The sequence below is a fragment of the Bos indicus x Bos taurus genome, chromosome 23, assembly GCF_003369695.1.
Source record: "Bos indicus x Bos taurus breed Angus x Brahman F1 hybrid chromosome 23, Bos_hybrid_MaternalHap_v2.0, whole genome shotgun sequence".
NCBI classification, from domain to species: Eukaryota; Metazoa; Chordata; class Mammalia; order Artiodactyla; family Bovidae; genus Bos; species Bos indicus x Bos taurus.
The window spans coordinates 53,286,844-53,312,456 of record NC_040098.1 but is presented as its reverse complement, the minus strand read 5'-3'; the positions used below and the strand labels follow the sequence as shown (position 1 = coordinate 53,312,456).

General features: G+C 48.8%; 1 protein-coding gene and 1 long non-coding RNA gene across 6 annotated transcripts in view; one reads left to right on the top strand and one right to left on the bottom strand.

The window, feature by feature from the left end:
* Positions 1-6,789: 6,789 nt before the first annotated feature.
* LOC113881282 lies at positions 6,790-14,447 on the bottom strand. Of its 2 annotated transcripts, none has more exons than XR_003507988.1 (2): positions 13,754-14,447; positions 6,790-13,657 (listed from the first exon to the last, which is right to left on the bottom strand). It is a non-coding gene; the product is annotated as an uncharacterized LOC113881282 (long non-coding RNA). The 2 variants fall into 2 exon arrangements; XR_003507987.1 differs by having other exon boundaries at positions 6,790-13,660; positions 13,754-13,896.
* The window catches only part of DUSP22 (dual specificity phosphatase 22), a 50,325-nt gene continuing 38,290 nt past the window's right edge, over positions 13,579-25,613 (top strand). For 2 of the 4 annotated variants that reach the window (XM_027524200.1, XM_027524199.1), the window contains exons 1-2: positions 14,708-14,808; positions 25,508-25,541. In XM_027524200.1, the coding sequence (XP_027380001.1) occupies positions 14,788-14,808; positions 25,508-25,541 (55 nt within the window). In that variant the 5' untranslated portion in view covers positions 14,708-14,787. Of the gene's footprint in view, positions 14,017-14,707; positions 14,809-25,507; positions 25,542-25,613 lie in introns of those variants that run through there. The other 2 variants (XM_027524201.1, XM_027524202.1) reach the window with 2 other exon arrangements.

Here is a 25,613-nt window from a genome sequence, read left to right as displayed (position 1 = left end):
TCAATCCCTGGGTCAGGAAGATCCTCTGGAGAAGGAAATGGCAACCCACTTCAGTGTCCTTGCCTGGAAAATCCCACAGACAGAGGAGCCTGGCAGACTACAGTCCATGGGGTCGCAAAGAGTCAGACATGACTGAGCAACTTCACTTACAGCCAGAGAGAAAACATGGACATAGGTTTTACAACTGCAAGAACTGAATTCTGCCAACAAACCAATGAGAAGGAAACAGATTCTCCTCTACAGTCTCCAAAAAGGATGCCTCCTACCAACACCTTGATTTCAGCCCAGTGCAACCCAAGTCAGACCTCTAACCTATAGAACTGTATAAGTGGTAACTTGTTAAAGCAGCAGGAGAAAATTAGTACATACACATAACATCTCAGTAAATTCAATTTATCTCCCCTAGAACTAAAAGAATTTTTGTAATTCAAGAATTTAGATTCATTAAATTAAGCCTGTATGTTCTCTGAGTTAAAAGGAAAATATGCTCTCCCAATACTCTCAGATATGTGCCCAGTATAATCATGTTTTTGTTGTTGTCATTGTTAGTCTGTACTCTAAGACAAGGAAATTTCTGTACTGCTCTCTGTTATTCTTCAGAATTCTATCTGGAATTGTGGTTCCTCTTTGCTGCTTCCTCCATCAACTTAGATACACTCAGCCAATCAGAAACAAATATTTAGCAGAATTAATTAGAATCACAGTAGATGTCTAGAAATAACTGTATGAAATGAAAAACAATAAATTCTAATCTGTGATTATATTATTCAGTTCAACATATGGATAATTCATTAATATTATTAAAAATAACTTTAGTATTTTAAAATGGCTGTTTGAATTCCGTGTGGGGTTGTTCAGTGATTCTCTCTAATGAATGCAGAGTAAGCGTGCATCATGCAGAGCTCACACTGGAGTAACAGCTGGGTGCTGGCTCCCTGAAGCCACACCGCCAGATACAAACATCGCTCTTCCCACTTACTCAGCACGTGATTATACAGAGCTCGTCTCTTTTAAGGTTTCCAGGTGGTGCTAGTGCTGAAGAACACCTAACAGTGCAGGAGGCATAAGAGACGAGGGTTCAGTCCCTAGATGGGGAAGATTCCCATGGAGGACGGAATGGCAACCCACTCCAGTATTCTTGCCTGGAGAATCCCATGGACGGAACAGCCTGGCAGGCTACAGTCCATAGCGTCACAAAGAGTTGGACACAACTGAAGCAACTTAGCACTCACACGCCCTCTTTTAACTTTAGTTTCGGATCAGTTAAAATGGGAGTACAGTAAGTGAATCATAGACCTGTAGGCATCAAGTTAATAACCCATACTAATGCTAAAAATTATGTATTATGTATGTAAAAACAATTTTTTTTTCTGACAACCCTACCCACACATGACCTACCAAAGATATGCAGAACAATGTGACTCCCTGGGAAGGGGGAGAAGCCCAGTCCTGGAGCCCCAGGCACACTTTCTGAGACTCACACTGAACCAGGATGACAGACCTTCCCCTGTTTTGAATCCAAAGACAGTAAGCATTCAGGAACAAGAAAGAATTGTCTACCACTGGGAGGTGGCATATTTACACAAATTTTTTATTGTTCGTGTGAAACTCAAATTTAGCTCTATTTTTATTGCTAAATCTGGTAACCCTGTGTGTTGCAGTCCCTGCCGTCTCCCAGTGGCAGGAGATCCTGGTACAGGGTCCTGGGCAGGACTGTCTTCTGTCCTTCCCCCAAAGATAGAGGGCTTTATTTCTACTTTCTTCAGACACAATGCACGTTCACTAGTGCCCCAGGGCTGACAGTGTTTCAAAGCTCTCCCCGTGACATAGAGCTTTAGTCACACAAGGAAGAAAGATCTGGATGGGGCTCACGGTTCTCCTGGAGTGGAAGCACCTCCTCCTCCATGTCTGCGCCCCCTCGGGGAGAGGGGGCTCTCTTCAATCTCCTGCCCCTCCCACCCCTGATCGCACTGATGGGAAAGTGGTGAAAGTCCGTGGGATGAGCCTGCAGAAGGGCGCAGGCGCTCCTCATGTCCTTTGGTGCCTTCTGTTACAGAAAGCATAGCTCTTACCTACTTGTCTGGTGCCTGACGTCTTTCCACTGTGTCCCCCACTGGTGGGCAAGTGCTGGTGGGCCTTGAAAGGGCCTACCTTTCCTTGGATTCGGAGCTGTTTGCGTAACCTATAACCTCAGGTCTTTGATGGGTTCAAGGCAAGTTACAACTGTACGGTTTATCTAGATCTCACTTGTTAGAGTAGGAGAAACACTCCTTGTTTTCTGGATGTTCACAACTCCTTGTCTTTCTGTTTTTATTAGGACATAGAAAAGCATACAACACTTTATTGTAATAAAGAAAATACAATATTTAGTGCCTTATCTTTCTTATTAGCCAGCTATATATTAGGGGCATGTTTGCACCAACAGTGTAACCACACAAAGGCTTCTGCCAAGGGCTTTTAGGACCACTGAAAGCCATTTCTCTCACACACTTCTTGGCTCCAAGGAGCATATGCTGACCACAACTAGGGTTGTCAGAACTACCAAACCACTGAGGTTGAGGTGGATGATAAAATAAATGATTTCAAATTAAAATCTCATAAAGCCATCCTTGAAGTCTCTTTTTTAGAACACACAGGCGTTTTTATTATCTTCACAAGTTTCAGTATTGCATAGTTCACTTCCTCGTTATGCGCTGCCTCTTTGAGCTGACTAATTTGAAACGTCACACTAGAACGAGACCTACTGCATGATGTGTACAATGCGCTCTACCCATGGGTAAGAGTTGCCTTTATCTGCCCTTTATGCCTACTGTTACTGTCTTTCTTTTTTATAAGATACTACTCCTTTGTCTTTAATTTTTTTTTTGGCTGTGCTGGGTCTTCTCTGCTGTGTGAGGGCTCTCTCCAGCTGTGGTGAGTGGGCTTCTCACTGTGGTGGCCCCTCTAGTTGCAGAGCATGGACTCCAGGCACATGGGCTTCAGCAGTTGCAGCACACAGGCTCAGCTGCCTCATGGCATGTGGAATCATCCCGAACTAGGGATGGAACCCGTGTCTCCTGCATTGGCAGGTGGACTCAACCACTGAACCACCAAGAAGTCCCCTCACTGCTGTTTTCTGTAACAGGCGGAGTGTGGCTTCTGAGCAGCTCAGCCACCACACTGGTGTTCAGCAGGCAAACTTGAGACTCATCGTGTGCGCATTTATCCCATCCTCTCCGGGTCACTCTTTTGTTTCATTTCTGTAACTCCACCTGCTATTCCTGGAAGACTTTATTTTATTCAACTTTCACTACTATCGTCCCATCTCCCAATACCTATTTTTAGTACTTTACGTAAAATTGGAACAACAGTTTCATGTTTTAAAAGGTACTGAAATAACATGCTTATAACTATGACCTAATCATGGTGGTATTTGCTTACCTCTCAGAACAAAGGTAGGAAAAATAATCACTTTTTAGAGCAACCAAAATATTGTGATTTATAAGATGCAACAAAATTTAAGTTACCACTGGGTTTTCTGTATTTCCTGGTGTAATTTAGCTCTGTATTTTCTACCTGGATGACCCAGAGGCATGTGAAACTCAGCGTATCAGACAATTGTCACTCTCCCATCAGCCCTCATCCTCCTGTGTTCCCACCCTGAGACTGGTGCCACCACATGTGTATGTACCCAAGCTACGAACCTGGGGGCAAACCTTTGGTCTTCAATTCTTCCAATTTCCTGTATCTAGTAAGTCTTCAAGTCTTATGAATTCTCCCTCCTCCCCTTTCCCAAACCAGGCCCCACTGCCAATCTTTATTGAAGGTTCTCATTACTTGTCATCTGGCAATGGCCTTCTAAGAGAGCTCCCCGTCTTCACTCTCACTTACTAAAATGCTATCCTCCATAAAGCCCTGAAGATGCTCATTTTAAAATCCAAATCCTGCAAAGGGTCCCCAAGTTCTCTGAGAAGGAGTCGGCATTTCCTGGCATGGCATATGAAGATGTCTCTACACTGCCCTGCCCCCCTTGCACTGCTGTCTAGCTTCTCTCCACTTTGCATTCCGGTTGTCACCTTGCTAAACCTCTGCAGATCCCCAGCATGCCACTGTCTCTCTTGGCAACATGCCTTTTTGTCTATAATATCCTCTTTCAGACTGTCCTTCACCCAGGCTTCATCATCTGGCTGACGGCTACCAGGATGCAACTTGGATGGGCCGCTCTTGAGCTGGACAGGCTTGAGGCAGGTTGAGCTGTTTGCTCAGCCTCTTGTCTGTAAGAAGGGAAAGTAATGCCAGCCTTTCTGAACTGCTAGGTTGAGCTAGAAATAGTAAACACAAGGGTCTGGTGGTGAAAACAGCACCACACATAACTTATACTATGGTGTAAGAAATCTCAGTGCTCTATTCATGTTAACCCCTTTATTATTCCCATACTCAGTTCAAGAGTCACCTCCTCCATGTAGCCTTTCTCGATTTCTCAAAACTTGATGAGATGTCTCTGCTGATCATTTTCTATTTGTCCCCCTGAATCCATTCTCACCCTTCTCTGTCCTGCAAAGCCCTGGGAGAGTACAAATGTGGAGCAAGTCACTTGGGCTCCTTGGCCGGCCTCCAGGTTGCTTTTTTTAAGTGAGATCGCAGAGCCGTTGGAAAGAGAGGCTAGGGTACCTTTCCCCATGGCCTCCCTGACAGAATCGTGGTTCTGCCATGGCTGCTTCCTTCTCTGTATTAGTTTGCTAGAACTGCTGCCATATCGAAGCACCACAGCCTGGACAGGCAATAGCTGTCATCTCTTCTAACAGCAGGACATCCATGTCCCACGGTTCTGGAAGCCAGAAGTCCAAGACCAAGGTGTCAGCTGGATTGGTGCCTTCTGCATCCTCTCCTTGGCCAAGTTCTCCGTGTCCTCCCGAAGAAGTCGTCTCTGCGGTCTGTGCCCTGGTCGCCCCTTCTTATAAGGACACCAGGCATGACTGACCCCCCCACAGGACCTCATTTTACCTTCATCACCTTTGTACAGACCCTCTCTCCAAACACAGTCACATTCTGAGGTGCTGGGTTGACTTCGACATACAGCTGGGGACACGACTCAGCCCACAGCACTCCCCACCCTCAGCTCCAGTCAGGTGTCCTGGTGTCACGGCTGCAGCCTCCACTGGGCCTCTGGCGGTCTCCCCTTCAGGAGCAGATGTGGCAGCGGCTCCCCCGCGCTCTCCCCTGCTGCCAGCATCTGCTGTGGCCCTCAGCCTGGGTACACTGTCGCAAGGTAATGCCTCACTGTGGTCACGTGAGCTAGCCAACTGCATTCCATTTCCTGCTGCAACACTGATGTGGTGCTATTCCGGGGCTTCCCTCGCCTACCCCCAGCACTTAGGTTACAGTATGGCAACTGTTGACCCCCTGTCCATGTTCCCTTCGGAACTGCAAGCTCCTCGGGGATAAAAACCATTCCTTTTGCATTTTGTACCTTTGGGTCTGCACAGCAGGTGTCACAGTCTGCCGTGCAGTTAGACCATTGGCTGGCGCTCCTGCCGACTTTCCCTTATACCCTCCTGCAGCTCCTGCCGACTCTCCCTTATACCCTCTTGCAGCCTCATTTGTTTAGAACGCTAGTAAATCCCCCCAGGCTACAGAAACAGCTTGAGTGGATCTCACCCTTCCGCACCTCTTCCTCCATCAGTGCTGATGACAGGCTAAGCTTCCTAATCAGTGATGCTCAGTGATGTCTATACTGTCCTAACCTACCCTGCCCGTCACCACCACCTGCCTTGCAACCCAGAAAAAACTACGGCCAACTTTGTGCTGCTGCTCACGAACCTCTTTCCACCTGAAGCGGTTGCCTTCCTTACCTTCGGCTGGAATCTCACCCAGCCTTCTAGGGTGGACGTTCAGGACATCATGGTATCACAAGTACTGGCCCACCCAAACAAGATTAGCTTGGAGTGGGAGCAGGGCTGAAAGGCTGGGTTGTGGTGAGCTGCCCTTCTGGTCACTGGTTAGGGGGAAGGCGCGTGAGTATCTGAGGATGGGCTGGATAACAAGGGAAAGCCTGAGACAGCAGGTGTATTCTGCTACTGCGTATCTGTGTGGCCCTAAGAAACCACTGTTTATTTTGGTGCCTCAGTTGTCCAGCAGCTTAGACTAGAATCTGATGGTCTTCAAAGGCCCTTCAAGTTCTGCAATTTTATTTTCTTCAATATACACCAGATTTGATTTGCTGATTTAGCTCATAACTTTCTATCTCTCAAGGCCACATTTCCCTCAAGAAAAAGGGAAAAAGCTTTCTCTTCACAGGCTGAATATTTCCCAAACCTGTATATTGTACGCCACTTTCATTTATCTGCAGTTTCTGTAGGTCCAGTCTTGTCTTGACAATGGCACCTGTCAGTTTTGGCTCATGAGCAAGAGCACAGTCTAGGGCTGCCCTTGTTAGGTCCAGTCATGAGGGAATCGCATCATTCCGTATGTTCCAACACTCTTGAAAATAATATTTTATGAACTGAGAGTTCCTGGATGTGGCAATAAGACAAGCCCTGAATAACCAGAACCTCTGTGCTTGAAATGCACACGAGTGTATGTGTTTGATGAGAACTTGCACACGAGTGTATACATTTGAAGAGAACTCACACACAAGAAGTGGGAAATGGAAGGCCACCTACGTTCACAGAAAAGAAGAGTCACTGAGGCAGTTCTGAGCACCTCCTCTACCATAAAAGCAAGCTTTACAAGCTCAGAGTGTACCACGTTACATGGAAATCATTCATGTATTAAGTCCCTATTTCCAAACAACTTATGAATGAATGTGAATTAAGCATGGCAACAGTTTGGGTTTTATTTCTGTATCCTCAGCTTCTGGCACAATATGTAGAACATAGTAGGTTTTCAACAAATGGTAGTTGAACGAATAAAAATGCCACCTCGGTGCTTGGAAACGGGGCTGCAGAGGACATGTATGACCCTGTTCCCTGCAGAGCAGTGACTGGGCTGAGGACAGAGAGCAAGCGGTGAGGGTGTGAGAGGAGAAAGAAGAGTATGAATTAAAACACTTCTGTACTCAAACCTCCTGCTTTATGAAAATCTAACCACTTTTAGGAGTCTATTTCCCTTGAAATAAATACTCATTAAAGCATTGTGATCTCTTCGATTTAATATTTTAAGGAAAATCTATTAGGCTTTCATGGTTGCTCTGAGGCAGTTTCTATGGCAAATACTCAAGTTGAACTTAACACAACTATTGATTTGTTTTGGGAAAGATCAATATGTATTTTTCTTCAGGGAGAAATACTAACATTGACTTTTCTTTAACCAATGCTTCCCTTCTGGCAAGTGCCAGCTGCCAATGACGAGGTCAGAGGAGAGACCAGTGCCTGCTGGAAACCGCCAGACCCGTCCTGTAGTGGAGGAAGCAGGGCTCCTTTCCAACGTGGCACACCTGGAGCCATTTGTAAACAAACAGGAAGCCATGTGTAAACAATTTAAACCAATTGCTTAAACAACAATTAAGTATTGTCTCTCGTTTAAAGCCAATGTACGTTTTCCCAAACACACCACAGATCAAGGGTCACCAGTTGTCCCGCGGCCAAGGAGTAAAGGGCTCCTAGGAAGCAGGACACCTATTTCAGAAAGAAAGAGACCCAGGGCACACTGGACAAAAGGGTCCGCTCGTGAAAGACACTCTACGCCGAGTGCAAGGACCCAACTTCCCCTCTTCTTTACGTGACAACTGAGCATTTTATGAATAAGAAAATGTTTACAACTAAAAGGAACAGAAAGTGACCAAGTATTTCTTTAGAAACTAGGTAAAGAGGGCTAAGGGATTATTACCTCCACTCTGTGAAACTTTATTCAATAACTAGAAGAGAGCACAGTCTGCCTCCCACAGAGGAGGCCCTTCACTCTGAGCCTATCACCGTCAGATGTGTGATTCTGGCGATCAGAACAGCACTTATACTGACTCTGAAGTTCTCGAGCTGCTGTTACTCAAGGAAAAAACCACACACGTACCTTTATAACAGAAAGAAACTTCATACATGGCTTGAATAAAACAACCACAAAGCAGAGAGCTTCCTGCCCCACTGGCTTGGTTGTTATGACTGCAATGAAAATAGTGAGATTTTAAAAGCAAAAGTTCACCTCGTATTGCACATTTTTATGATATTCAATAGTTTGTAACAGCCTGTAATGAAAATTAACCTGAAATTGTGTGTGTGTGTGTGTGTATATATATATAACTGAATCACTTTGTTGTACACCTGAAACCAAAACAATATGGTAAATTCTATACTTCAGAAAACTGTGCATGTTTCTGAAAGCACTGCGTTGAGGAAAGACGTCCGCAGGTCACACTGTCTGACGGGTCAGTCATCTGTGTCCCCAACAGACAGTGCACATGTCCTTGGTCTGCCTCACAGAACTGTGACAAGCGGGAGGGGGGCTGCCATTTAAAAGTCACAAAGTTTTCTCTGTTTAGAGACAGAGATCTCATGTCCCCTTCAAAACTGTGCCCTTGATAGGGTTAAAACACCATCATGGACGCTTTAATGACAGAGTGGTAAAATCAGCACTCCCTTATACTTTGGAGCAGAATGGGAGAGAAACGGACGTCAGTATAAAGTCAAGTATAAAGACGTCAGTATAAAGTCAAGTACAGGTGTTTTTAGATGGAGAGCTGCTCCAGCCTGTGCGGTGTGCAAGTTGTGTGTTGGTGAACCAGGGCGTGCATGGCCACAGGCCCCCTGCCCTCGTTCAGGGGTTACTGGATGTGAGAGAAATACACCCTCACTTCCTGTTCACTGAGTAACCCTGTCCTCCCTGCGGCAGCTACTCCTGTGCTAGCGGTTGTGCCTGCAGCCTGGAGTGGAAGCCCTGCACAGAAAGGGCATGCAGCGTGGCAGGGCTGGCAGAGTGCGGGACACAGCACCGGACGTGTGGGCTTGGACGGCAGCTGCCGCGCTGACCGAACCCGTCCTGTCTGGGTGGAGGCAGACAGCCCCCTGCAGACCAAGAGGTGGTCAGTGAGAAGTCACCAGTGCTTGCTGTGGTAAGAAAATGATCCCGCTCTGTCATCTAGCCCGAGGAGCACTTCATGTATAATGGTCTTTCCGTAATGCGCAGGGCTTTAAAGACGAATGACTAATCAAAATACTGACAAATATTAATAAACTGTCAACAGAGTGTTGAACAGTGACGCCATTATGTAATATGAACTGGACTTCCCCCCCACAATAAGTGAGATTTCTCTTGGGACATTCCATCCTCTGAGGAAACCCCCTTCTCCCTCCAGCCCCCTACCCAGACACCTTTTAATGTCTTCAGATCCACTCAATTTCTGTTTCACATAAAAGGGGAAGAAAACAAACAAACAAAACTGACCAACATGAGCTCTTCAGTAGGAAAGAACTGCAGAGTAACATTTAGCAGATGGGGGTCAGTTTCTCTGAAGGGGAGCAGCCCTTTCCTTCTATCACTTTGGGCTGCCCCAACCCCCAAAGGCATTTGAAGAAGCAGAAGTGTGCCTCCAAGAGGGCAGCTGGATACGTAGGTGTGGTAAATGCAGACAGACGGGATCCTCTGACTAGGGACACTTAGGGACTATCCCTTTCCACTGGATTGCAGTCATGTGGTCACTTTGAATAGGATTTTATGAGGATTTGGAGATCATGAAAATAGAACTACAAAGAGCGCAACTCTCTGTGTGCCTGGATGAGTTAGAGTGAAAGGCAAGGCCCAAGCCGTCAAACATAGGCGAAAAAGACAATTATTCGACTAAATCTAAAAAGACACTGGTTGTTCAGATTTTGTCAGATACTTTGGGCTGGGATCCTCAACTGTGAAGACTTTTTTGTTTTTTTCACCATAGAAAGTTTTAAAGGACCTGTTTGTTGTCTCAGGTAGACCATCCAGATAGAAGGAAATGCAAACCATCCCAGACAAAAAAAAAAAAACCACAGCCAAGCGGCAAGATGATGTTCATAAACCAGGAATGCTTCCTAACCAATGCTCAGAGAACACAGGATGTCAAGGGCGGAACTGCAGCCTGTACTGGGCTCTGCCGACCACAGCTATGGCTGCAAATCAGGAGGAAGACTACAGCAACTCTGAAGACACTGCGGGAAATGCCTCCCCTCCCTTCATCTCCTTCCTTCGCCTCCCTACTTCTGTCTCTTTCTCTCCAGTAGACACAACATCGATTTCAAAAGAACTTCAGTCACTCCTAGATCACAGCCATCCCACTTGGAAACTGTGCTGCTGTAGAAAAGCCCCACCAGGGAGATACAGCATTGACAGAGTAGCTGGCAAATAAAGGGATAATTATTTGTGAACCTCACAGCTGGATAAATGCAACAATCTCCCAGTCGTATTTTCTCTCTTTAATCAACAAACATCTAAAAGCTTCCCCACACAGCAGGGCTTATTTCAGGTGTTGGAGAGTAAGATTGAGGACAACTTGTCCCTGCTCCCATGAAGCCTGCAATTTTGGAAACCTAGTACTACCTACACACAACATGCTATGACCGTAGGCTGACAACACTGTCACCTTCCTCCAGCGTTAGGAACCTGGGCTCTGTCTTGCTCCCCCTTGCCTGGTGCTCTGCTCTATAATTTGCTGAACAGCTCCATTCCTCCACAGCTGGCCATCCTCTGCCAACTCTGTTGGGGACTCCACGTCAACAGGCTCCCAACTATATGCATGCCAGGGTCTCTCCATTTACCTCTCCCAGGCTCTCTCTCACATCTCTCTGCCCTGTTTACCTACTTGAGTATTCATTCCTCTTGCTGTCTTCCCCTGACACCACCCTCTTCAGAAGTCAGGGCTCTGAGATCTGAGGTCTCCAAACTTCTTAAGTGGAAAGAGGAAACCAAGTGCATATTCAGGAGAGTGTGTGGAGGGCTGGAAATCAGTGACCTTTTAAAGGCTGAGGTCATTGAAGGGCCCATCCTCATGATCAAGCAGTCAACTGGATGCCCATTCTCTTTCTAGACAGTTGGAGAAGCAGAGAAAATGTTTTGTGTTTTTGCTTCAGTAGTTATAGATTCCACTTCCTTTTACTTCTGTCCACAATTCATTAGGTTCCAGCTTTTAAATAAAAAACTTTCAGTCATGTTTTTGGCTAATTAGCTCTTCATTTTAACTTCTTGTTCTTAATTTGCTCTAATCTGACAGTGTGGCCTGAGGCTTCTGCAGAGGGTTGACATTATCTATTAGTATGTATTTAAGCAGTTATCAGTGGGAGAAACAGATGGAAAGAGACACCGATAAAGACATTTCATCCCTAAAAGATATCCCTGTAACCCCACTGCACAGAGGGTAGTGGCAGGAGGCGCACCTGCTCTCTGGGGCTGGAGACTCTTCCGACAATCATCTGGTGGGGGGCGGCGCTGGCACACAGGAGCAGAGGCCAGGGACACTGCTAAAACCACAATGCGCACAGGATAACCCCACAGGAAAAAAGACGTAGCCCCAAATGTCAGCAATGCTGAGGCTGAGACACTCTGGACCACAGTATGTTCAAAAAGCCAAGGAACATTACTTAACTACTTTCTGCCCACGCCAAGGTTTATCTCAATTCTCTGAACTGTCAGTAACACCCCAAAGGGCTCGGCTGGCTCTAATGGCTGAACTTCTGCTGGTGGTCCTTTACCCACTCCCACCTTCAAGTTCAAAGTTATTGCTCACTAAACACACCACTAACTGGTTATCCTTAACCACATGTGCATGGTTCTGGTTGGCCCACATGACTAGTAACCATTCCACATTATGCACACATGAAACCTCTGTTGGAGAGTTGCTGCCAAAATCTGTGATGCTGGCTGTGCTGAGAGATAGGGAAACAGCAGCATGAAATTCCACTAGGCTTATGATGCCTTAACAATTTTATTAATAAGAGAGAACACAAATGAACAAATTCTACCTTAAATGTGACAAAAGCCAGTTTCTTCTAGGTGTCTTTGTTTCTCCCTTCTTTCCATTATCAGGGGCTTTATGGAATGAGGAGGAAGACAGGAAGGAGCCTGGAAATTGCTTGACACCAGCTCAGCATGAGAGCTGAACTTGAAAATCTCTGGTCTATGAAAATGAAGAGAGAGAACCAGGATGTGTCAAAATGGGTCAGACTTTCTCTTTTCCTTTTCTTTAGCTTGAACTGAAAGACAATGGCGATTATTAGGTGGGGTCAGGTTCAAGGAGGTGGATGCAGTACAGGGAGACTCTCTCTTATGGAAAACCTTCCCCAACACACACACACACACACACACACACATACACACACACTCACACACACTCATACACACTGACTCTTCTGACTTCTGATGCTAATGCTTTCACCTTTTCTCATTTAACCAAAAAGCAGAATTTGAAATGCACTCTGGGCATGTAAGTCTTGTAGGGCCATACTGAATGTAGGCCAGAGTGCCACTTCTGACGGTTAGGAGGCAGCCAGAGCTGGTTCTGAGCTTAAGAGAGATTGCTAAGCAGCTGATCTGAGCTAGAAAAATAAATTTATGAGAAATAAGAGAAAGAAAATGTTCCAAGTGAATGGCAGAAGAAAAACTGGGTGTGGATCTGTCATTTATGGGCAAAATACTAACTTATGAATTGTGATTTCACAAGTTCATCTGACTACTACAAGCTCAACAGCACAGTAGAGAAGGAAAATAAAAGTCATTCATTGATTTCGGGGTAGGATCTTTGTAAATTTTCAGGAGGAAAAAAAAAAAACACAGTTCAGAAAAGTTGATCATCTTGCCCAATAGCACTCTGAGACTTAGGATCAGAGGTTGGTCTTGGGATTCCCCAGGCAGTCCAGTAACCACGCTGTGCTGCCTACACAAGTAAGAATGGTGCAGAGCAGAGGAGGAGCTGCCCAGGTGACCGGGAGGTCAGAGGGAAAAGAGGATGTCAAGGCAGGAGGGAAGGCACACTCCAGAAGCAAGGGGCAGGGAGGGTGCTGTCTGGTCTGCGTGCCATCCTACCCACGGGGACAAGGTGGGAGCACGCTGAGGGGGCATTTCCTACACACGAGGCTCTGGTACCTGTTTGGCCCAGAAGACATCAACAAGGGGGGAAATGACTAAGGTGGAGTCTGCGGGTTCTTTGCAAAATGTCAGCACTCCTTAGAACCACACGACTGTTTTCTCAGCCCTCTGGAATTCGTTAATTTATTCAACAATATTTTCGAGCACCTGTTTTGTTCCAGGCGCTGCTCCTGGCCATATGAATAAAACCGACCCTTAAAAGACAGGCCCTTTTCCTCTGGAGGGTGTTCTAGTGAGATATAGGAAAATAAATAAACATGAGAGTGTCTAATCATGTTAAGTGCTATGCAGAAAACTGCACAGAGTAATATGGGAGTGACTGGAGGATCTGCTTTGGACTGGGTGGTTAGGAAAACCTCTTTAAGGAGGCGGCATTTGAGCTGAGACCTCGAAGAGAAGAGCCAGTGACACAGTGAGACAGCTGGTTAGAGAGCACAGGCCATGCAAAGGCTCAAGGACAAGGTCAAGTGATCATGAGACCAAGGGTGGCAGGTTCAAGGAAACACAGAAAGTCTGCGTGGCTGTGACTCTGGGAGGAAGGAGGAGCGGATGAAATGAGGTCATCCCGGTGAGCTCAGCCGTACCAGAGAGATGCATCTGTCCACTTAGCAAGTATCAAGCGTCCACTAGGCGCAGGGCACTGCTGAGGATATAAAAAAGAAAGATGAAACCCTGATTCAAGGGTTCTGTCTGCAGGGAAGAAGTCAGGAGTTTAGCAGGAGTGCAGAATACTTACACAATTGTGTTAGAGAGTACTCCACTCCGGGCAGAGACACGGTGCGGACATGACCATGTGCTGAGCAAGGGCAGGGGCTTTCCAGAAGCACCTGAACCAACACACCCATGCACCTACTCGAGCCAGTATATAATCTGAAGAAGGGAACGCACTAGCCGTCCAAAGTCACGGTATGAGGTCTCAAATCCGGACATCTGCTCTGCTGGGGTCGGGAGGTGAGGTCATCCCAGAGATGAGTCACCGAGCCCACCTTTCGCCACCGGGTGAGCCTTCTCGGTCTTCGTGGGTGGGGCAGGGCCGTAGGAATCCCCCCACCCGGCCTAAATCGGGCGCACTCAGAAAACCCAGACAGGGGAGCTGCCAAGACCAAGGCTCTGATTAGCACCTGATTCACCCAGGCAGTCAAGGCAGGGCGGTGACTGCTGGTAACAGGCCCCCAGTCTCCCCGGGGAAAGGCCTGCGGGAGTTTTGGTGACCGTGATCCCAGGGGAGCCTCCGTGACTCTCCCCACCGGGTCGGGGCGCGCCTGCGTGACCACCGGCCCCGCCCAGACTCAGAACGCGCACGCGGCTGCGGCTGGGGTGCGCGTGCGCCCTGGCCCGGGCCTCCGAGGAGCGCCAGTCCCCAGTCTCCTGGCCCGGCCGCCGAGGAGCCGTAATTCCGGAGGCCTCCGACCCCAGGAGTCTTGTCCCTGTCCCCGCCCACCAGCGTCCCCAGGAGACAAATCCCTTTGCCCTGGCCCAGCCTCCAAGGAGTCGTGTCCACAAGTCCGGGGGTCCGGCGTGACAGGCGCCCAGCTCACTGGGGGGCGGTGGTGGGTGGGGACGTCGCGAACCCCTTCCCACAGGGGCGCTGGCGCCTCTGCCTGGCGGCCGGGAAGTCCAGGGGCGGAGGGCAGGCAGGAGCGGAGCGGTCGGACCGGCCGGGCGGCCGCGGGCTCCGCCGTGGGTCCGCGGGCGCGCGCTCCTCCTCGCCCGCCCCGCATGCCCTGACTGCGCCTGCCGCCGCGCCCCGGGCCAGACCGCGCGGCCGCCATGGGGAATGGGATGAACAAGGTAACGTGTCCGCGCGCCTCCCTCTGCCCCCCCGGCCTCCCTGCGCGGGGCTTTTGCGGCGAGGGGCGCCCCGAGCGCCCGGGCCCAGAGGGCGGGGGCCACGAGCCAGCGCCGCGAGGCCGGGCCGCGCTTCCGGGCGGGCGGCGCTCGACCTGCGCGCCGGCCTGAGCGGGGAGGGCTGTGGTTTCTCCCTTCTCCTCCCCCCACCCCCTCTCCCCCCACCTCCCGCTTCACCCCCAGCTCAGCTCCTGAAGCATCACCGCCCACGTCATTGCTAAACAGGAGGAGATAAGTGTCTCTTCTTCCGTAATGTCTTCTTCCCAGATTTTTTACCGTGTGCGGGTAACTTTTTCTTAAGGACAGAAAAGTTGATAGAAGCCTAAATCCTGGGGTGCTTGTAACTGCCCGGGTGTGGGGCACAGATTCGAAGCTGCTTTATCGCGGTCGTGCGGCTGCTCCCCGCCTCTGCTCGGCCGGCCCTCCAGCCCTCCCTGCCCAGACCCCTCCCTGCTGTGCCTCTCCTGCCGGGGAGGGGATCGGACTCCAGCTGCCTGGGGCAAACACGGCGAAGGATTTTGTGATCTGGTACTGCCGGCTTAAAGAAAAGAATACAGAACTTTTTTTAAAAAGCCTTCATCGAAAACTGTCTGTTCTCGGGTCTTTGAAGTGGTCCCGGACCAGAGGGTGGACTGTCCTCTTCTCCTCCCCGCGCACCACACTCACCCAGGGTCCGTGCAGGTTCAGCTGTCCTGCTGGGTGGGTCCACGGCCGACTCGTGGGCCCCGGGGTTCCTTCAGTGTCCGCGGCCGAGGCAGGCAGTGAAGGTGCTGCAGGGAGTGTCCTGTCTACCTGCCCAACTGCTTACCTGCCACGTTCACCGTGTCATTGAGACTTAGTTTATCAAAGGTCGAGTGCGCGGTTTAGGCCCGCATACCAGAGGTTTTTGTTAACCAGGGTCCTATTCCTTGCGAGGGCTTTTTGGAGGGAAGGCCTGTGACAGTAATCAGGTTTGGAAAGAGACTGTTTCTTGGATAAATACTTGCATTATGTCTCCATTAGCACGGCACCATGAACTTTTTTTTTAGTGAAAGCAGAACCTTGAAGGGTCTTCGGCGAGGCAGTGGGCTCTGTTTGCCTTCCCATTAGTTGTGATTATGCCTCAGGTTTATTTTGGTGTTTTTCCTAGTTTTCTCCACTTGAGGTGTTCACTCTCCACTTTTTTCAGCATTTAATTTGTAGTATTTTTCTATTAAAACTGAAAGAACATACTTAGGGATACAGATCATTGCCTAAGTGTTCAAAATTATTTTCAGATTTTTAGCCAAAGCTGTCTTTTTCATACATGAGTTTGACCTTTCAAAGAAAGCAGTATGTTTCTTATTAATGTTATTATCATAATCCTCTTGTATTGTAAGTAGAACCAGTATCTCCAAGGTAGAGATGGGGAAACATGGGTAGAGATTTGGAGACACCATTAAATCAGTGAGTTTTTATTGTGTGCTTACTATTAGGTGCTGGTTGTGGGGACCAAGGTGGGGGGTGCAGTGGTAAATGACACAGACAGGTCTTTCATGAAACCTTCAGTAGAGACCAGCAGTTGCCCAATAGAAATATAATGTGAGCTATATGTGTAATCTAGAATTTTCCAGTAGCCACATTAAAAAAGTAAAAATAATTTTAATAATATATTTTATTTAACTGAAATATATTGTGAATATTGTCATTCAACATTTAATAGATAAAAATCACTGTTTTGTATATATATTTTTTGTACTATGTCTTCAAAGTCTGGTGTATATTTGATACTTAAATGACATCTCATTTGGGATTAGCCACGTTTTAAGTACTCAGAGTCACTGTGGCTAATGGCTACTGTATTGCATGACAGCCTGTGTGCGTGTGCATGTGTGTGTGATTTGAGAGAGAGAACAAACACACGGTCAAGAGGAGTGGAGGCCCCAGAGGATAGAGTCAGAAATAGATGTGATGAGCACAGCCTGGAAGCAGCGTTCAGTGCAGGCCAAGGATCATGTGGAGTAAAGATGTTTAAGCTGAGATCTGAAGAACTGCTCAAAGTTGCAAGATTGTTTGGTGGCAAAGTAGATTGCTGGAAGCCAGAAATTAAAAACCTTAACTAGAATGTGTTCATGTGTTATTGTGTGACTTGGAACTAGGCTTCATTTCTTCTGTAAGAACAGGAGTGGTTGATTTGCAGATCTAGTGGAAGCAGTATAAGGTGCTGGCCACAGAAATGCCTTTCTAAGAGCATTTGTAGGTTAGAACACAATGCCCTTGGAACTGAAAACTTAATTTGCAATGTGTGTGTGGGTCCTGAGGTGCCTGGCACAAGATTTATTTCCCATCTCACAAAAATCGGTCATCCTTGGCCAAGGAGAACTTATGAACCAAGCAATGCAGATTCTGTTCTTACTGTTTTGAATACAGCAGTTTTTATTTGTGATCCATGTCCCTGTGGAGGGTCTTCTCATCAACACATGCCAGTCTCCTATGTGGCAGCATATTGTGCCCATGTCAGCTAGGTGTACATAGCATTCTACACAGCTCTAGAGGGGCAGGGGAAGAGGTGTTTGCGTTCTGGGCAATTAAAGATGATGAGGAGACAAAGAAAAGAGCACAGCACTGGTGGACTTCTTTTGAGTCTCATATGATGTGCCTGCGGTTTGTCACTGTAGCCCCAGGAGGTCAGTACGCCTTATCTGACTGTTTACGCAGATGGGGAAATGGACACTCAGATTAAGTGGCATGACTGAGGTCTTAAAGCTAGGAAGTGGCGGAACTGGTTTTGAACCCAGCTGCCACTGATTTTGAGGATAGTAGAAGTCTTTACTTTAAACTAGAACGCCAGTTTAATCCAAGTGATTTCTAAAGACGCTGGAAAATAACCTGAAAAGAGCTCCCCAGGGTCCCAAATTAGTTGTAAAATAGGAAAAAGCCATCTCCTGTCTTCCTTCATGTTTGATACGGATAAAGAGGAGAGGGGAAGGTTAGGCAACCAAGACTGGCCAAGGTGTGTGCCAAGGCCTGTTTTGAACTTCACCACATAGGGTAACTCATCGAACCCCAGACCGCCATTCCATCCCTAGGCATTTACAGGTGCCCAGGCCAGAGTCACCCACTGGGTGAGTGGCAGAGCCTGGACTCAAGGCCCGGTGGCCTGGCTCTTTTCTTCATACTGACTGCCTAGCTGTGCTGCTAAAGCCCTCAAGTAGGATCAGGTTAAACTCAACAGGTTGCTGCAAGCAAACGTGTTTCTGTGGAGTCTTTGAAAATTCCTAGTTGAGTCCAAGCTTTCTCCAGGGTCTGACCACAACATCTTTTGGGGAAGGACCTGTAAAGAAAAGTCCTCATTCTCATCTTATTAGTCTTAAGTACAATAATAACTGATTAAAAACAACAATCAGATCTCTCTGGCTAAGCATCATACTAGAGAAATGTGCACGTTTTTATCTTGTCAGCCAGAACCAATGACCTAACAGTGGGCTGGAGCACTGCCATCCTGGGGCAGCTTGTGAGCACCAGGTTTGGCTCAGTTCATCAGTGTTGTTAAGGGACCTCTTTCTTCCTCACTGCCCTGTTTTCCTGGAAAGCAGCCTACCTGGTAGAAGTGAGGCTGCCCTAGTCTTTCATGGGAGACTTGCTCCTGGTAGTGGGAGGTAGATCCTTCCCTGACTGCATTGCCTTGCTATGAGAAGTGCACTGTTGTGAAAGGGGCGTAGCTGTCAGAAAGCCTAATTTGGGGTGTCCACCACTCTGCTGTTGCATGGGTGTGTTCTTGAACGAGTCCCTCAGTGTTCCTAAGCAGCACTTTCTTTATTGCCCTTGATTCGTAGGGATGGTGGTTTGCTTAGCTAGTCTCCTTATTTGTTTTAAAATGAGTACAATGTTGCCTCCCCCAATTACTACCCAGATTCTTGGAGAAACAGATGAGACCTTTTTTTGCAAATTGCAAAGTACAGATTATTGTTGTTATTTTAGTCGCTCAGTCGTGTCCTACTCTTTGTGACCCCATGGACCCACCAGATTCCTCTGTCCATGGGATTTCCCAGGCAAGAATACTGGAGTGGGTTGCCATTTCCTAGAGCAGTCATCTCAAATGAGATCTGAGTGACAAGCAGCCATCCAGGTAGACGATAGGGCGTCAACACCCTCAGCAGAGGGAAAGGACTTCCTTTAGAGCCTAGGACATTCTCACATGGCACATACAGACTTTCTTTGACCTGTCCTTACTTCTCGCCATGGGGTGATGACTTCACTCCCCCTGTGTTCTCAATTCTGGCTTGAGCCCCAACTCTCGGTGATGTCACTGATCAGCCACTTCACCCTCCATGAGCCAGGAGGAGCCTGAGCCTGCTAGAACATTGTTTCATTTCATTTTCTCTTTCTTTGTCCTTAGGGATTACCAGCACCAGTTATACTGGGGAAACCTACCAGTCAAATATTTAGAGTTTTAAGTTTGAGTTGAAGCTGACTGATGTAGATATTTAAATATTTATGGGCTTTTTATTCTCCTTGAAAACAAAAATGTAGTTTCTCTCCCTGTCAATGGCCAGTTCTCTAGCTTTCCTGGATCTTGTTTTATAACTCTATCATGGGAAGTAGATGGGGAAACAGTGGAAACAGTGTCAGACTTTATTTTTTTGGACTCCAAAATCACTGCAGATGGTGACTGCAGGCATGAAATTAAAAGACGTTTACTCCTTGGAAGGAAAGTTATGACCAACCTAGATAGCATATTCAGAAGCAGAGACATTACTTTGCCAACAAAGGTTCGTCTAGTCAAGGCTATGGTTTTTCCTGTGGTCATGTATGGATGTGAGCGTTGGACTGTGAAGAAGGCTGAGTGCCTAAGAATTGATGCTTTTGAACTGTGGTGTTGGAGAAGACTTTCGAGTCCCTTGGACTGCAAGGAGATCCAACCAGTCCATTCTGAAGGAGATCAGCCCTGGAATTTCTTTGGAAGGAATGATGCTAAAGCTGAAACTCCAGTACTTTGGCCACCTCATGCGAAGAGTTGACTCATTGGAAAAGACTCTGATGCTGGGAGGGATTGGGGGCAAGAGGCGAAGGGGACAACAGAGGATGAGATGGCTGGATGGCATCGCCGACTCGGTGGACGTGAGTCTGGGTGAACTCCGGAAGTTGGTGATGGACAGGGAGGCTTGGCGTGCTGTGATTCATGGGGTCGCAAAGAGTCAGACACGACTGAGCAACTGAACTGAACTGAACTGATGGAAGAAACTACAGAAATTGGGATTGAGCTGTTGGCTCGCATGGTAAAGAATCTGCCTGCAATGCAGGAGACCTGGGTTTGATCCATGGGTTGGGAAGATCCCCTGGAGGAGGGCATGGGAACCGACTCCAATATTCTTGCCTGGAGAATCCCCATGGACAGAGGAGACTGGCAGGCTACAGTCTATGGGGTCGCAAAGAGTCAGACACAACTGAACAACTTAGCATGCAATTTGCTTTCTATTTCCAGCCCTTGAAACTGTAATTTATTCTCCTCGTCTGGAAAATGGAGTTGAAAGTTTACTCACACAACTCTGTCCTCTTTTTACAATTAAAATATTTAAATGCATATAAATGTGCAGCTTGCATGGTTTCGAGTGAGTTGCCTCCCTGATGTTGGTGAGGGCAGACCTCTTGTCCTTGCCGTCGTTTGGCCCTGGGCACCGACCTTCCCAGAGCAGAAAGGGGCAAAGCAGGATCTCTCAGGCCTCATCCACAGTGGTTTTCCATCTCTCTCTTCTTTGCGTGGCCCCTCCCACCTGGCTCATGTTGTTCATTCATTCATTGAAGAGACATTTACCTAAGTAGTGATCTGCCGATCATGCAGCAACCACTCAGGTTTAGAGAAAGCGTATTCACAGATATGATGCAGGCAGCGTATAGGGGTCATAGTCATTTATCACAGTATTTAAGGTTTTTAAAAATATACAGTTGACAGTGTTTGAAAATGGAGATGTTTCCCATGAGACCTAGGTGCTGGAGCTGGGGAGCCTGACTTGTGTCTCTGCCTCATCACCTCGGGCTGTGGGGCGGAGGCTAAAGGCATCGAAACCTCCATCCCTGAAGGACAGCTCTTGTTGAGGTATCTAATTTCCCAGAGCTATTTGGAGCCCTGGGAAGAGTTTAATCTGGAGTCACATGGTCAACTTGGCACCTTGAAGGCAGGTTCAGGAGCCCTTTGGGGGACAAAGCCAGAGGTAGGGGATCTCTAAGAAGTTGTGTCAGTGGATCAGATGGGAGCTGGACAAAGGCCTGCACCACGGCTTCCAGAGGAGCAGACTGGCTGGGATCCCAGGGAGGCGTGGAAGCCAGTGCTGACCAAGGCAGGAGTGATGCCCAGAGGAGGGCGGGCTCTCCTGGTGGTCCCTGCAGCGCTGGTGGGGCTGCTTTCCCAGGTGGGCAGGGCTTTGCTGCCCTGTGACTTGCTTGAAGATTTGTGCAGTTTATTTACATTTGTGCATTTTTCTGGGTTGAAAGGCCTACATCAGGATGCCTGCTGCTGCTGCTAAGTCACTTCAGTCGTGTCCGACTCTGTGCGACCCCGTAGACGGCAGCCCTCCAGGCTCCCCTGTCCCTGGGATTCTCCAGGCAAGAACACTGGAGTGGGTTGCCATTTCCTTCTCCAGTGCATGAAAGTGAAAAGTGAAAGTGAAGTCATTCAGTCGTGTCCGACTCTTAGCGACCCCATGGACTGTAGCCTACCAGCCTCCTCCGTCCTTGGGATTTGCCAGGCAAGAGTACTGGAGTGGGGTGCCATTGCCTTCTTGGATCAGGATGCCTAGTTGTAAGCAGTAGAATCCAAATGCATCTGCTTGAGCTGAAACGGCAGAAGGCCAGGAGGGCTAGAGAACCAGATTCAGGCAACTCTGCCAGGAGCCGATTCTAGGACTGACCTGGGGAGAGCGTCTCTGCAGCTGCTCCAAGGTGCTGCTGCTGCTGCCACTGCCAGTGAGCTCTGTGGGTTCTGCCAGCCCTGGGCCCCCGCTACCAGGCAGGGTGCTGGTGGGTGCTGTGCTGTCTCGGCTCCAGCCTGGAGCAGCCATGGAGGCCTGCTGCCGCTGTAGCAGGGAGCCGATGGGCTGGGGGCTGGTGCAGCCTACCAGGCTCCAAAGTAGGGGCTTCCAAGTCTTGGAAACCAGTAAACAGCTGTCAGTTGCAGGGTTTGTAACCCTTGAGCAGACTCATGGGATGAAGGACCCCAAGCAGTGAGGGTCTCTGCCCTCTCTAGTGAGAATACTGGGAGCAGAGCAGGCGATATTCCAGGGTGGAACTGGTCGGGGAGTCTGGGCTGTCTGGCTTGGTGGAGACTGAAGAGAATTGGGGTCCTTCAGGGGCAGGAGGCCACGGTGAAAGTTTCCGTTTGGCCTCCATTTTCTTGGGAAAGGGTTTGCCATTGAACATTTTGATCTAGAAGAGGACCCAACGAGAATGTGACTTTCAAAGCTTAATTTGATGAAATAGGTAAGTTCAGTGGCTACTTCTGCAGCCTATGAGGTTCCAGACTGGGGTCCTTGGCCCCGTAGCCAAGGGCCAAGGGCTGCGACAGGGCTGGGGGCAGTGGAGTACAGGGGACTGAGCTTCGGGAGGAGAGCGCCAAGGGGTTCGTTCAGGAACCATAGAGTCGTGGCTCGAGGGTAGCAGAGCCCAGAGGTGAGCTATTCACACACCCCTGTTTCTTCTATTTAAAGATAATATGAAACGTATTTGCTTATGTTTAGTAGAGAAGATAGTAGAAATACAAAGAAGAGAAGGAAAAATGGGTCATAGAATCTTTTCCCCAAATAGCCCACTTGAATTTCTGAAGAAACTAAATGGAAGTAATGTGTGTGCACTATATGGAAACATGTCCTTCCTGACCTCCAGACCCCAGCACCCCGCCAGGGTGAGCACCAAGGAACACGTTCCTTCGTACTCATTTGGATGTTTCTGAGATACAGTAAATACAAATACTTCCTTCTAACAGCCCCACACACCCAGCATCTCAGTGGCATTTGATCTAGAGCCCTGGACACCTGCAGGGCTGCCCATCTCTGCACCCTCCGTGTCACCTCCTCCACGCCCGCTCCCAGGAGAGACCCACCTCTTGCAGGGCTGGCCATCTCCACCGTTCCCCTGCCCATCCTCCTGTCTCCTGGCCCACTCCTCTGGGACATCAGGGGCCCCCAAAGGCCCTTGGGGACCCCAGAGTGGCCACGGTGCCTCCTCCTTCCTGGGCGAGGGGCTCAACAAGGGAAGTGGGACATTGGCAGGGCCGAGTCTCTCTTGGTCACACTGCATCCCCATTGCCCAGAGGGTGTCCATGTGTGACCAGAGCTCAGTAAACCATCCATCCACTGGAGCCTGTTCTGCTACTCTGGGCAGGCAGACCTGCTGCTGCTGCTGCTAAGTCGCTTCAGTCGAGTCCGACTCTGTGTAACCCCATAGACGGCAGCCCACCAGGCTCCCCCATCCCTGGGATTCTCCAGGCAAGAACACTGGAGTGGGTTGCCATTTCCTTCTCCAGTACATGAAAGTGAAAAGTGAAAGTGAAGTCGCTCAGTCGTGTCCGACTCTTAGCGACCCCATGGACTGCAGCCTACCAGGCTCCTCCGTCTGTGGGATTTTCCAGGCAAGAGTACTGGAGTGGGGTGCCCTTGCCTTCTCCGGGCAGGCAGACCTGCTCTGCGACTATGGTGTGGTCTGTCGTAACTGTCAGCTGTGTGAATTGGGAGACTTTCGTGGTCAATATTATGAAAGAAAAATAATTTCAACACATTAAAAATGACAATGAAGATTTTTATTCAAGACATTACAAGTGAGAGATGGGGTTCCACTCCCAGTATAACAGGGGCAGATGAATGGATGGAAGATCACTGACGGAACTTGGTTAGATGCCAGGGGTGGAGGAAGAGGAGCTTGGCTGATACTAAGAGCAGGTGGATGCTTGACAACTGGCTTAGCAGGATTCTTTGCTAAGTGTGGCCAAGGACCAGGCCTGCAGTGGAGACTCAAAGGAGCCTGAGCAACGCTTGGTCCGGGAGGCTGTCTTTGTCCCCATCAGTGAAAAGAACTGTGCTGGTTTTGCCCTCGAATGTCTCATAAAGACAGGACAGGCCCTGGGGGACTGGAGATGGAAATGACAAAGCCCCACACAGGCAAGAGCTGCCAGGGAATGCAGTTTGAGCTGTCTCCTGGATGAGCTTGCATTGTTCTTCCATTTTAGAACAGGAATTGTGAACTATCTGTTCCACCCTTGCTCACAGGAGAATTCCACAAACTGTTTGAGGAGAGACCTGTTGAGTGCTTTATCTCCTTGGCAATGGATGCCGGGGTTTCCTCTGAGACACAGTTTTGTATTTCCTGGTTCCAGGGAGAATCCTGCCTGCCTCAGTCTGTGACTTCAGGCGGCAACAGACCCAGGCCTTCAGTCCCCTGGGGTGCTTTCCAAGCCAGTTTTGGCTCCCAGCTTGTTGAGTCAGCCAGAGTGACCACAAGGCCCAGTGCCCACGTCCCTTCTGGGTTTTGCCTCTTGTCCTGGAGTGATTATTAACAGAATCTCTTTTCACTCTCATGAGTGTCCCATCTTGGTCAATTAGTCCCACGGTTCCCAGCACAGACGCTGAGCCTGTGTCCTAGTAGGTCCCCGCAGTCACTTTTTAGCAGCAGCTGGGTGTCAGGAAAGTGCTCGAAAGAATCCACACAGCTGATGAACATTACTGCCCTTGCTCTCAGCTTTCTTACCGAGAGTGGAGAGAAGAGGGAGTGCGAAGCAGACAGGCCAAGAGGAGTGTTTGGTGGTGGCTGACGGGGGTGTCGCCAGGGCACGGGGCTTGCAGTGAAGTGTCACCACGGCCAGTGTGCTGTGCACACTTGGAAATCACAATGGCGGTGTAGCTTCCCGGGGGTTGTCTGCATTTGGATTTCAGAGTTTCCATGCAGAGTATTGCAGGGCGGAGGTTGGCTTCGTATTCTGCAAGGTGGGGGGTACCTGTGACCTGCAGTCACCCATTCTCATCTCAGATCTGCTGAATCTCTGTGTCAACCCTGGGGCTTTCCAGAAATCTGATTCTGGCTTGAGAACCTTAGAAGAAGTAGATGTTTTGGAGTAAATGTGTGTTCTTCTTAACTTGCATGTTTAGACAGTTCACTCACTCATTTAGCAACTCTCTACTGAATGGTCATCATGGGCCAAGCCCTGGGCTGGGCTCTGGGTCTGCAGCCCAGCAGAGGGGACTGCCCTCCACCTGGTGATGCCCACGACAGCCTCATGTGAGGGGAGCACAGAGGATGGGGGCACTGAAGCAGGAGCCCCCTAGGCACGGGTGTCGGGCTCAGGTCAGGCCTCCCCAGGTTGTGAGTTGGAGCTGAGGCCCGAAGGATGGGGAGCAGGAGGGGAGGGACAGCAGGTGCAAGTCCTCAGATGGTGGCGGACGGGTGCTGGAGCCCGGAGCAGAGGGGCTGGGGGACAGGAGGCAGGACGGGAGGACGGGCTGTGGAGACTCTGGTTTGGGGCTGGACTCAGAATGTGGTGAACACTGTGAGGCCTGGAGACAAGGAGACCTTTTGGTCTGTCTGAGAAGCTGCTGGGAGGTTGGTGTGGTGGGCACAGGCCTTGGGAGGGCCCAGCCTCTGTGACGAATGCCATCAGACTGAAACCTGTAACACTTCTGTCTGGTCTGTCTCCCCATAGATCCTGCCTGGCCTGTATATTGGCAACTTCAAAGGTGAGTTCTCTTTTTTCATTATTGTGGTAGAATATGCAAAAACTATTAACTATGCCGTTTAACCCTTTTTAA